This window comes from Scleropages formosus, chromosome 17, assembly GCF_900964775.1.
Source record: "Scleropages formosus chromosome 17, fSclFor1.1, whole genome shotgun sequence".
Taxonomy (NCBI): Eukaryota; Metazoa; Chordata; class Actinopteri; order Osteoglossiformes; family Osteoglossidae; genus Scleropages; species Scleropages formosus.
In genome coordinates, this window is record NC_041822.1 from 13,710,952 (window position 1) to 13,723,264 (window position 12,313).

At 42.9% G+C, this 12,313-nt stretch overlaps 1 protein-coding gene across 4 annotated transcripts in view; it reads right to left on the bottom strand.

Annotated features, from left to right (window-relative positions):
• Positions 1-4,858: 4,858 nt before the first annotated feature.
• The window catches only part of pde4d (phosphodiesterase 4D, cAMP-specific), an 86,144-nt gene continuing 78,689 nt past the window's right edge, over positions 4,859-12,313 (bottom strand). For all 4 annotated transcript variants that reach the window (XM_018759171.2, XM_018759172.2, XM_018759173.2 and 1 more), the window contains 9 exons: positions 10,350-10,443; positions 9,638-9,813; positions 9,407-9,505; positions 9,155-9,319; positions 8,459-8,558; positions 7,419-7,573; positions 7,170-7,292; positions 6,694-6,876; positions 4,859-6,432 (listed from right to left, as the gene is read on the bottom strand). In XM_018759171.2, coding sequence (XP_018614687.1) covers positions 5,965-6,432; positions 6,694-6,876; positions 7,170-7,292; positions 7,419-7,573; positions 8,459-8,558; positions 9,155-9,319; positions 9,407-9,505; positions 9,638-9,813; positions 10,350-10,443 — 1,563 coding nt within the window. In that variant the 3' untranslated portion in view covers positions 4,859-5,964. The remainder of the gene's footprint in view (positions 6,433-6,693; positions 6,877-7,169; positions 7,293-7,418; positions 7,574-8,458; positions 8,559-9,154; positions 9,320-9,406; positions 9,506-9,637; positions 9,814-10,349; positions 10,444-12,313) is intronic.

Here is a 12,313-nt window from a genome sequence, read left to right on the forward strand (position 1 = left end):
GAAACACGTCACGTGACGGATATTTTTCAATCTTTCGCCATACATTGCTATTTAAAATGTGTTCTTATTCCTTTTTCGCTCATTCTGTCTTCTGTATTAGTCTAGTGCCCTGCTACTAATGAACGTGACAGAGATTCAACGCAGTTCGGAAGTGGAACGTAATTTATTAAAACAAGCAGCGAGTAGAGAACCGGCCCAGGGCTCGAGCTCCCCGTTTCTATCGGATCCCACACGAAATTCGTCCAGTACGCAATTACAGGCATAATAATAAGAATATAAGAGATAGAAAGGAAAAAGAAAAGTTGTATGTTATTTACCTCGTACCGCAGACAGTTTCTCATCAGGTGGACCGATATCATCACGTGAGTGAGTGTCGAGTTCAGTCAGTGTCAGTCGTTCGAGAATTTTCGCTCGTGTTTGTTTTCGACGTGTAGTGTGTTGCGCTCAAAAGTCACAGGTTCGAAACCTACCTGTTGTAGTACTCTTAACGTAAGTAAGGCACTAGGCTAAATTGAGTAAACCAGTAAAATCGTTTCAGAGAAAAGCGTCAGCTAAGTGACTAAGCGCACAACAACAAGTGCCCAGCGGTTCAGTTATTGCACGCAGCTGAACACCGTACGTTGTTTTGGCTCTAAAATTAGTTATTTCAAGATAAGTGTGTCGCGAGTAATTACTGAGTAGATATTCTTACGTGAAGCGAATGACAAATCAGAGACGTTTGTGGACTTGGGTTGAATGACCATAAATCCCACGTACAGGAACGGAGATGCGCTGTTCCACCCCGCGGTCACCAGATGGCGCTGGACTCGGACACGGTCGGACACCGTTGCCGTAGCTCTTCATTGCGCTCTAATGAAACGTGGCAGCGAAAGTGCAGCGAGTGACACTTCGGGAAAATGTTCTTCAGTCCGTTTCCCATCAGTGCTCAAGCAGCCGGAGCTACACTGATGCTGAGTTCAGTCCAGAAAGCACAGGGTGTGTGGAAGGGCCAGTCCTCACACACCAATTGGCCATGACACCCGCTGACTGGAGGGTAGGAGGGGACCAGGAGTAAACATGATAGAGAAGAAGCAGAGATGAAGCCTGCTTGAATCCACACTTCATGTACACTTCTTTTTTTTTTTTTTTTTAAAACAAACAGCACCATGTTCTGCATTATCATGTTACAGGTACTGGTGCAATATACACCAATCAACCAAAACATTAAAATCACCTGCCTAATATTGTGTAGGTCCTCCTCATGCTACCAAAACAGCTCTGACCCATCAAGACATGGACTCCACAAGACCTCTGAAGGTGTCCTGTGGTATCTGGCACCAGGACGTTAGCAGCAGATCCTTTAAGTCCTGTAAGCTGAGAGCTGGGGCCTCCATGGATCGTACTTGTTTTTCCAGCACATCCCACAGATGCTCCGTCGGCTTGAGATCTGGGGAATTTGGAGGCCGAGTCAACACCTTGAACTCTTTGGTCCTCAAACCATTCCTGAACAATTTCTTGCAGTGTGGCAGTACCACTTACATCAGGGAATACCATTGCCATGAAGGGATATACTGTACATGATCTGCAACAATCTTTAGGTGGGTGGTATGTGTCAAAGTTACAACCACCTGAATGCTAGGATTCAAAGTGTCCCCACAAAACATTGCCCAGAGCATCACACTACCTCCACCAGCTTGCCTTCTTCCCATAGCACATCCTGCTGCCATCTCTTTCCTAGGTAAATGATGCACCTGCACCTGGCCTTCCACATGATCTAAAAAAAAATATGTTTCATTAGCCAAGGCCACCTTCTTCTATTGCTCCATGGTTCAGTTCTAATGCTCCCATGCCCAGTGGACGGGTCAGCATGGAAACTCTGAGGCTCCTCAGCAAGCTGCGATGCACTGTACGTTCTGGCACCTTTCTGTCATGGCCAGCATTAAGGTTTTCAACAATTTGTGCTACAGTAGCTCTTTTGTGGGATCGGACCAGAAGGGCTAGACTTCGCTCCCCCCACGCATCAGCGAGCCTTGCGTGCCCATGAACTTGTCATCGGGCCACCGGTTGTCCTTCCTTTGGCAACTTTTACTAGGTACTAACCACTGCATACTGGGAACACCCCACAAGACCTGCCATTTTGGAAATTACATTTACATTCATTCATTCATTTAGCTGACACTTTTCTCCAGACCACCTTACAGTGTTGAGTTTACATTTATTTACCCATTTATACAGCTGGCTAATTTTACTGGAGCAATTTAGGGTAAGTATCTTGCTCAAGGGTACTATAGCCAAAGGTGAAGCTCAAACCTGCAACCTTTGGGTCCAAGGGGAGTAGCTCTAACCACTACAATACCAGCTGTGAGATGCTCTGAGCCAGTCGTCTAGCCATCACAATTGGGCCCTTGTCAAAGTGGCTCAGATCCTTACAGTTACCCATTTTTCATGCTTCCAACACATCAAATTCAAGAACTATTCACTTGCTGCCTACTATATCCCACCCCTTGACAGGTGCCATTATAATGAGATAATCAGTTATTCACTTTACCTGTCAGTGGTTTTAATGTTGTGGCTGATCATTGTATTTTTCCCTTTCACACCATGAATTACTTTGAGTGAAAACAGGAGCCGTACAAACAGATTAGGCAGAATCAACCCATGCTTTTATTTCATCTGTTGCATGTAAAAAGGTTTTTTTTATTTTATTTTTTTTTTTACTGAAGGTTCATGATCTACAGTACTATCCAATAGACTGTAAGAGACAAGAAATCCATTCAAATAATTGTGGAATTGTCTTGTGAAACTTCCAGACAAGTTGGCATTCTAAAGACATAACCCATAGAAAAAATAATTGTTGTTCTTAAGTCTTTTACAATTACATTTCATGTATCCCTTTTATACCATAAAAAAATAAAAACCAAACAAGAAAAATTAAGAATAAAAAGTCACCTATTTTGATGATCCAGGGCTGCTAGAATCTACAGTATGCGTGTCAAAAGAAGAGCCTTAATTGAGGAGTTTTAAAAGACACCCCCTTCACTGTACGTGCAAATATCTACAGAGCACATTGCAGCAGGATCGCAGACGAACTCCCCCAACTACCATCCCAACAACACTTTTAGCGGTGTGAAAATGTAAGGTGGTTTCTGCAGACCCTCGCTGTTATTCAGGTGGGTTTGTGTCTGCTCACCATTGCCTCCCTCCCTCCCTGACCCCCATCACACCCCAAACAGAGGGGCTTTCTTATTGCATTACACCATGTTGCATACTACTACTGCTGGCAATCAGGTGTGGGTGGGGAAAAAAGAAAAATCGTTGGCTGCCGTTGCATCCACATGTACGTCTCAGCGTGAGCAACATGGCGATGACCAGAATCACAAGTTTGCCAAAAAGTCCTCTCCACCCTCCAAACGCACCCTACGCACAGCCGTAGAAGCATAGCGGCGGTTCAGAGTTCACAGGTTTGGAGTTCAGACCTACACAGTCCCTTTACATCAGCAGTACGAGGAAAGAGCAGTAGGACTCTGAAGAGAACCGTAAAGGAAAAAAGAATTCAAAGTTAAGGCACAGCCCTGGGGCCGAGGAACTGCAGCTGTTGTCATGTTGTTTGGCTTTCCCGGTGCTCTGGAACACACAAGCGCTCAGGCGCAGTGGCGTAGAAGTGAGGTGGGGAGGTGCACGTCCCACTCGCTGCCCAGGGGAATGCTGTTTGTGCCACCCCTCCCCACCATTTTTCCATCTTGAAAATCTGACAGCTCTAAACTGGGGTTACAAGGTCTCAGCAGGAACAGGAAAGAACCGAGTTACATTTCTTTTTTAATTACAGCAACAAAGGTGGAAAATTTCCACGAACCATTTGAGCCAAATGTGATTCGTGTCCTCCCCACTGGTATCTACGCCAATGCTCTCAGGTGACATTGTACAGAAGATTAAAGTTACACTGAATACATATAATAAACATTCTCTCAACAAGAGTTACATAATACAGCAACACCATCGCCATTAGGGATGATAGAGTAAGAATCGGTCATTTACAATAAAACATTATAATCGTCTGTACAGCACAATAAATACATGGTTGTAAACAGAGACAAATGAGAAACTCTACAGATAAGGTCATCTGGTGAGGGGGCAAAGGCTTGGCACAAAAAAGAAAAAAAATGTTTTAATGTTAAAATAATTAGAAAATATATTAAAACTACCGATTGCTTTACCAATGCACTCTCCTTCAAAACCAACTTCAGTCATTCAAGTTTTCTCTTAATGTTGTCAAGCAGAAACAGACAAAACGTGGTGGTTTTCTCTATTTACATCCTCTCACCAGACAAAAGGGATTTTGGTAACTTGCAAGCTTTGCGCGCAACCGTGATGCTACAGCTCATGCTTTCCAATCCCGCTATATTGAGTGGCAGAATGGTAAGAGAAACAAAACTGCAAAGTGGCTGCATTGACCATGACAGAAAATATGAAAGATTAAGCCTTGTGTATGAATCCTTACAAAAGCCGAGGTGCGCATTGCAGTTTTGGCAAGTATGTAATAAATAATAGTAGTAATAATAATGATGATGATGATAATAATAAATATTCAGCGTGAAATGGACAGTGCCAGTGCACTTATTCATCTAATGCTCCTTGTCCTGAGACTACACTATGAAGCTGATTGTCTTGTGTAAGATCTTATTTAAATGGAGGAACAACTAAAACCAATAAAATCTGACTACAAAGGGTACTCTGACTAATAATAATAATCATTTTAAAATAATATATACATACATACATACATACATACACACACACACACACATGCATACACAGAAAACAGCTTTGTAACAGATTGCTGTAAAAATGAAAAAGCTTTCACATGTAATACAGTGTGGTCATCATGGTATGAAGAGAAACTGATGACATACCAAAAAAAAAAAAAAAATCTGTAATGTTGGCATGGCATCTTTAAAAATAAATAAAATGTGCTCACATATAGTGTAGGCAACAGTGACTTATTTAAACTTTAAGTCTTCAAAGTCTAAGGCCAACACCAGAGGAAATTAAACAGGTGATTGAAGCGGCTTGATGTTAGCTTGAGAATGCATTACTTTCGCCCAAAAACAATGGCTAAAGACAAATCAGATTATTATATGTATTATGAAAATGCTGAACATTGTGAGTTATGAGCTTTGCCTAGGAGCGATTAAGGTCCACACAGTGCAAACTCCTCCCAGAAAGTCATAGAGCACACTTGCAAGTTACTCGTCTCAGAACGGAAAGAGCAATGGTAGATGAAGCATATACTGTAATGTTCTTCCAAGTCTAATATGTATTTTGTAATAAAATTAAAATCTACAAAAAATAACAAATGCACATATTACACAAAAACTCAAGAGCACAGAATATCTTCGCCACTGTAACGGATTTCGGCCTTCTCAGTCGTGTTTCAAGGAAGACGTAACCCCCCCCACCCTGTCTGTCAGAGACTCCTTCACAGTGTCTTTGGAAGATGCCACTCTGACCACAGTTAAAGACTAGTGTTCTGCTCAGACTCAAGAGCAACATCACCCTGCCTCCGCCCCATCCCATATCCCCTCAGAAAAGCATTTTCCATCCATCCTTCTCAGATGTGTTGTAATCCAAATCCAAGAATTTTATCCAGATTGTTTGTGAAGGAAATTTCGGGGTGTGGAGGGAAAAAAAAGCCATTCAGATGCCATTTAGCCATCCAGAGCAAAGAAACAAAGAACTGACAGACCTACAACCCAAAGGAACTGAGGAGATAGTCCTGAGTGCAAATTTGTAGCAGTACCAGCAAGCTGACATGAGCAAATGGAGGTGAGGTATGGTCAGGGTTGTGGAGTGCAACGTGCGCTTTGGAACTCTTATGGAAAAAAAAAACCAAAACAAAGAAATTGAACAAAAAAGAAAGTCTATAATTATAAATATTATCTATTTGTTATTAAATATTAAAGTTCCAGATGCCATCAATCGGCACTGTTATGTGTCCTCGGGCTTTCCCTCTTCCTCTTGTTCCTTCTCCTCCTCCACAACGCAAGGCTCAGAGGAGGCTCCTTCCTCCACCTCCTCCTCGTCCCCCACCTGTTCATCCAAGGGGACCTCAGTGGACTCTGAGTCCTGAGTGCAAAGCGTCTTAGAGTCGCTGCAACTATTGTCTTCCTCCTCCTCCTCTTCATCTTCCTCATCCTCCTCAGCCTGGCTGCCACTGTCTTTCTCCGTGTCTGACTCGCCGTCCTCCTCTAGCGTCAACTCGAACTGGAACTTGTCAGCCCCTCCTGGACGTCCCTCCAGGGGTTCGTCAGGGGCAGGCGAGGGGCTCTGTGGGATGGTGCTCTGGTACCACTCACGGTTGTCCTCGAGCGCATCCAGGATGTCCTGTGCGTCGGGGTGCACCAAGTCTGCCCATGTTTCCCACAGCGGATGCACTATGTAGTCTATGAAGCCCACCTTTAGAAAGCAAGTGAGAGAAAAAAGGGAGAGAAGCCTGATCAGCTGTAACTTCTACTGTATCACTGGAAAAATGTCGAAGACATTAATCAGGTCCTTCCTGATTGGACCTTGCAGGTCTGATTGTTATATCTGAATGTGAGTGATGCACCCCAATTGTATAGAGCTACTGGGAGTTGAGTGCTTTTGCTTTGACAAGCAGGAACAGTTCCGTCACCAGGGGTTTCCCTGGTTTCTGCTTCTGAGCGTATTATATGTTACCTGGGATTTCTCCACGGACGCTGTGTGCTTGTCGCACATGGGGCTAATCTCCATGCCCCGCTCCCGCTCGCGGTCACCTTGGCTGAAAAACTCCTCCATGATGCGGTCCGTCCACTGCCGGTACAGCTGCAGGGGCTTGGTAGGGTTGCTCAAGTCAGCGCAGTGGACCATATTTTGCAGAACCTGAGGTGAATCAAGAATACTTTAATTTCTTGTTCCAAAAAAAAATTCTCATAAGTAACCCTTTCCGTAGCTGGACACATCAATGTTTCACGTACTACCATGTTGGTAAATTAAACAACTTATTTCACAAAACATATATTTCTTTAAATACTGTATCTTTACTTCTTTCAGGGCTTTCACATATTGTTCAATGTAAAAATTTTTGCACACAGTGTAGCTCAAAACAATCTCAGAAACTGCTAAATGTATAACTTTCCTCCCCAGCTGCTCAGGCTTTTTGGACAGTGGCTCACCTGAATCCTGTCTGAATAGTTGTCTAGGAGCAGGACCCCAGAACTGGTCACCTTCTTCGTCTCCACCATAGTCTTAAGGTCAGCCAGGAGGTTCATGTGTTTTGACATGTCAGTGGCAAGGACCTTGAAAAATGAAAGACAAACACTTAGGAACTTTGTGTACTCTCAGAGTATGATAAAGGGACAGTATGCATAGTTATCTTGTTGCCTTTAAAACATTTCCATGTCAACTGAAGCCTTGTAACTCACAATGTCTATGACCATCTTGCGCAATAATTGTCTCTGCTTTTTGGTCAGGTTCTGGAAGATGTCACAGTTCTCCTCCTGAAGCAGCTTGAAGCCCACCGCCAGGTGATGGTTCTCCAACACGGACGAGTCATTGTACATGAGAGCCAGCTCAGAGTCTGTGGCAAGGAGCAGAAATGGGCACATGCACAGGTGAGCGATACCACGCTCATTTCCACCAGTGCCACCTTCATAACAGGATAACCTTCCTGTCCGCTTTCATCTTTCTGGGAACAATGAGTCCTCTGGAATTTAATCGTGTTGCCTGAACTAATTTCAGCATGGCTTCATTTCCATCTGTGTGGACGAAGTACAATCCCATGCTTTGACTGACACATGAAATTGCAGGGGAAAAACAGTCTCCCACACTTAATACCCCCACTGAGGCCTCTCCACCCAACTCACTGTCAACGTCCTCTCCTGTGGAGGATTGAGTGACAAATGGAATTTGCAAGCTGCCTGCCTTTAACGAAGGTTACGTAATGTATTACTGATGTAATCTCTCTGGATTTAAAAGAACCCTGGCATGAGGTCTGTGCTTTAAGCCGTTTACCCTGGCTCGCGCACTCGAGGACACAGCCAGTGAGGAACACTGATGCAGCCCTTTGTTTTCCAGCCCATGAGTCATCAGTGGTCACGAGATGCGGGAATACCCCTCTGGACACTGGGGAGGAAGTCTTGGGGCTGGGCTCAGATTCTTTCTATGAGCTGAGGTCAGAGTATTGAAGCCCCCAGAGCTGGGAGAGCAAGGTAAAACCCCCATCTCCCCCCAACATCACTAATTTAGTTGCTGCACGTCAGGTCCCGGTCCTGGCCCTGGGTGTCTCAACACGTGGTATCTGTTACTGAGCGAGCGCACGGATATGTCTGCATGTGTGCTAGAAAGACAGGACATCTGTGTGTCAGCATATGTCTGTATGTTTCTGCCATCAGCTCTCCATCCATTCTGCCAATAAAACCCGAGAGAACCCCCAGCGCAAGATTCAAAAAGGACAAACACTCACTGGTGTTGATGAGGAACTGGTTGGAGACCCCTGGGTGGTCCACATCATGAATAGCACTGGCAAAAATGGCAGCTAGGATCTCTAGGTCGGTAAACACAGCCTGAGAGACATGGACAGAACATTATTTAATTTTCGTTTTAATTTTCCTGTACTCCCTAAGGATGACACAGGCCAAACAACGAGACTTACTGGGGAAATGGTGGGAAACATTCAGCATTTTTTTATGTAAAAAAAAAAAACATTACTAACTGTTTTGACACGCTGATGGTGTGAGGACTGATGACGAAGTTAGCAGCATGGGTGTGACATACGACCCCGACTCAACAATCTGTTACAAGGACCATGCAAACATGCAAATAGGGCACGCATGCAAGCTCATATGAATGTATTACAGGATCACAAATTGTTCAGAGTTTTGTAAAACATATTATTAAGCATATCTCTGCATCTCGTCATATCTCCGTATAAGTCCTTGTCCGTACACATATATTCAGAAATAGTGATAGTTCCTTCATATGTAGGATAATAAGTCATACTGAAAACCTGAGGGTCAGTTTTCATGAGACAAACACCATTCTGTCAAACATACCTCTACATATTTCTATTTTAGGGAAAGCAATTTATGAGTGTGGCTGTACCTCCTTAGGTTTCTTTGGTAAAATAGACAGCCTACCTGCAATGACCACAACTGCTTACCTCTAAAGCAGGGGTGGATAGCAGCACATGGGTGGACTGCGTGACGTCAGCAGCGTGAATATTGTTGTGATATGCAACGTCTCCATGGTAATGATCTTCTAAGGTCATCAAGTAGGTTATAAAGGTATCTAATGGAATTTTAAATGTTTTTAATAAGTCCCTTTCCTGAAATTGAAAAAAACTACAAATTAGCGAATGCACGTTTCAGGAAGATTTACAGGTATGAAGGTAAACTTTTTCCTAAAGCATTACCTGGAAGATTGTGTACATTAAAACTGTTAAAGGCCTGTTCCCGGAGAACTCGCTGACTTTGAAAACATTAAGGCCCCATTTGTTCACATCTTCTAGTTCCTGAAATGGAAAATATTAAATATTAGTGCATAATAACACTCGCCCAGCAGTGCTGTCTGTCTCAGTGTCAAGGCTCTGAGCCTGCAAAGGTTCATCCATACATGTGTTTTTTGGAAGGCCTGCCCTTCTCACCTTGGCCAGCGAGTCCTCGGCCTCTGTCTTCACACCAAAGCGTGGGATGTTGGAGTTGGTCAGGCTGGAGCTGTGCATCAGCTTCTTCACCCCGCTGATCTGAGACATTGGCCTCTTCTTTTTTTCCTTGTCCTTCTGCGTCTGCGGAGAGGGCATCTCCACCTCATGCTGTTTGTCTGTGAGGAGCAGGGAGGGGGACAAAGAGAGTGCTGATGTGACTCTGTTTCACACTTCATGTGCAGCTCTGTGAGAGAATACAAGTAAAGCCTGAGGTCCAAAATTTAAAAACAATAAGTTACTCATTACCAGCTATGCCAGCCAAGCCAACTGACACTATACTAGGCAAAACACAACCCTACAGCATCACCACAGTGAGAGAGAGAGATTGCGAAACATAGCAAAAAACAGGTTGTGGGGTAATAAAGGGGGTCTTGAAGTAAGTTTTCACAAAGTAGAAAGAAACAGTTTTCACTAGCTGTCTGTTCAGTTTTAATGACAACTAAAACCAAAGCCAAATAGAGGAAGTAACTTAATGGTTAAGTTTATTAATGCAGGAAAAAAGCTAACGTGACTTTTGGTTTTGAGCTGGATATCAATCACGTTTATGATGATGCTGATGAAGGGCACCTTTTACTTTATACGCAAAAACTGAAATCAATAATATGAGGTGAAACACATTGCAGGGTGTCTGCAACATGCTGTAGTGCTTTACCTAAAAATGTGTTGGATATGAATTCAGACACCTGGTTTCCCGATCGGCTCATTTCCGACAGGTGAGTTAGCTCTCGGTTCAGCATCCTCTTGAACTGGAAAACAGAAAGAAAGCCACATCAACATCTGTAAACATAGGTACAGACAGAATATTTAATTTCCTCTTCATATTAAAATATATTCAAGTTATTTTGCCATCAAATAATCAGTTGCTTTCTATGCATGACAGTGAAGACTCCATTGTTAACCTACTTTTATTGGCTTTATGGTTGTAACCTACTTCCATTGCCATAAATTTCATCATTTTGACTTAGTTTGGTCTGGGATCTGAAATGAACTGCTTTTGAAAAACACAATACCTGCCTGTTATCAATGGAATGCTGCAGTAATTTGGTCTACAGTTACAGTAAATTGGTACAGGACTTCAGTGGATTAGCCTATAGTAAACAGATTAGAGTTTAGAAACTAAATTTGGCTTTCCACACACAGTATTGCTGTTAAAACACTTGGATCTCTGCACGGGGCGCAGAACAATGTGAAGACGTAATTACACGACTGCAAATTTCTGCTGTGCCATTGAATCATTAGTCACCGTAGGCTTTGTGACCTAAATAGAGCTTGAAAACATCTAATTTAGAGTAACTAGAAAGAGACAGAGATAGAATGATCCATGGGTTCATAGATGAATTGTATTGTCATAGTGTTCAATGATATATTGATTCTGCCATTATGCTGTTGCACTTTTTGTTATTTCAAATATTGCATGGCAGTCAACCTTAATTGCAACTAATGGTTTTAGGGGCCTTGTCTTGAACATCTCGCACAGACAAATCTGTCCAGTCAGATCAGGACCCTGAACATGAAATCATGAAATACAACTTTTCAGATGTCCAGACCAACGCAGAGAAACATCCTTGAAGTGATATTGAGGTAAGAGGCAGTACATGAAATCTGGGAGAAGACACAGCAAGGGAACTTAGAGCCCCAACACCTATACCCCTCCACCCCATTTCGCCCCACAGATGGGTGTCACTGAGAGGTGACAGTTATTTCATTCTCCTTGGCAAACTTATGACATTTGACAATCTGACATTTTTTGATGAAGGGCCACAATCACTATTGCGAACTGGTCTGAGGGCTGCATTCTGTATTCAAGGGGTGAGGGTGCGGTGGTGCAGTGGGTTTGCCCAGGTCCCATGCTCTGGTGGGTCTGGGGTTCGAGTCCTGCTTGGCGTGCCTTGCAATGGACCGGTGTCTTGTCCTGGGTGTGTCCCCTCCCCCTCCAGCCTTGTGCCATATGTTAGGCTCTGGCTTGCAGCAACTCCGCTTGGGACAAGTGGTTTCAGACAACATGTGTGTAACTCCAACTGTATTATGATGATTCAGTAAAATTTATGGTAAGTACAATGTATTAGTAATTTGAAAAAAGTGTTCATTAAGCAAAATAGTGGGCTGCACATTGGATACCCCTGGATTAAACCTTACTGGAATCAAGGAAAAAGGTTTAGTCTTTAATTGTGATTGGGTCTGTGCTATAAACTCCCGTGAACTGAACCAATGAATTTATTATCCTATCTAACATACATTCCTCCAATAAAGTAACACTATATCACCTCCAGATTCACTATACTCATTAATCCTTTTCCATTTGTACTTTAATTGCTGAAGTTATAGTTATAGTACATATAAAAAGTTGTTCTGTTGCTTACAGAACACAAGTTATTTCAAGAATATAACAATATAAGTTTCTTGCCTATTAAAAAAATGATTAAGAGTGTTGCTAGTGGATTGCTTTAGTGCTTTATGACTCTATAAATTAGTGTTAAGGCTTGTTATTCCGCTTCACTGTAAAGTATTAGGGTTTGTTACGGTGCATTTGCAGAGGTCACTGTGTTATTTTAAGAATTTTAAGAAATCCGCCTGGTTGGCATACATGATTTTGGTTGACAGCAATGACAAATAAAA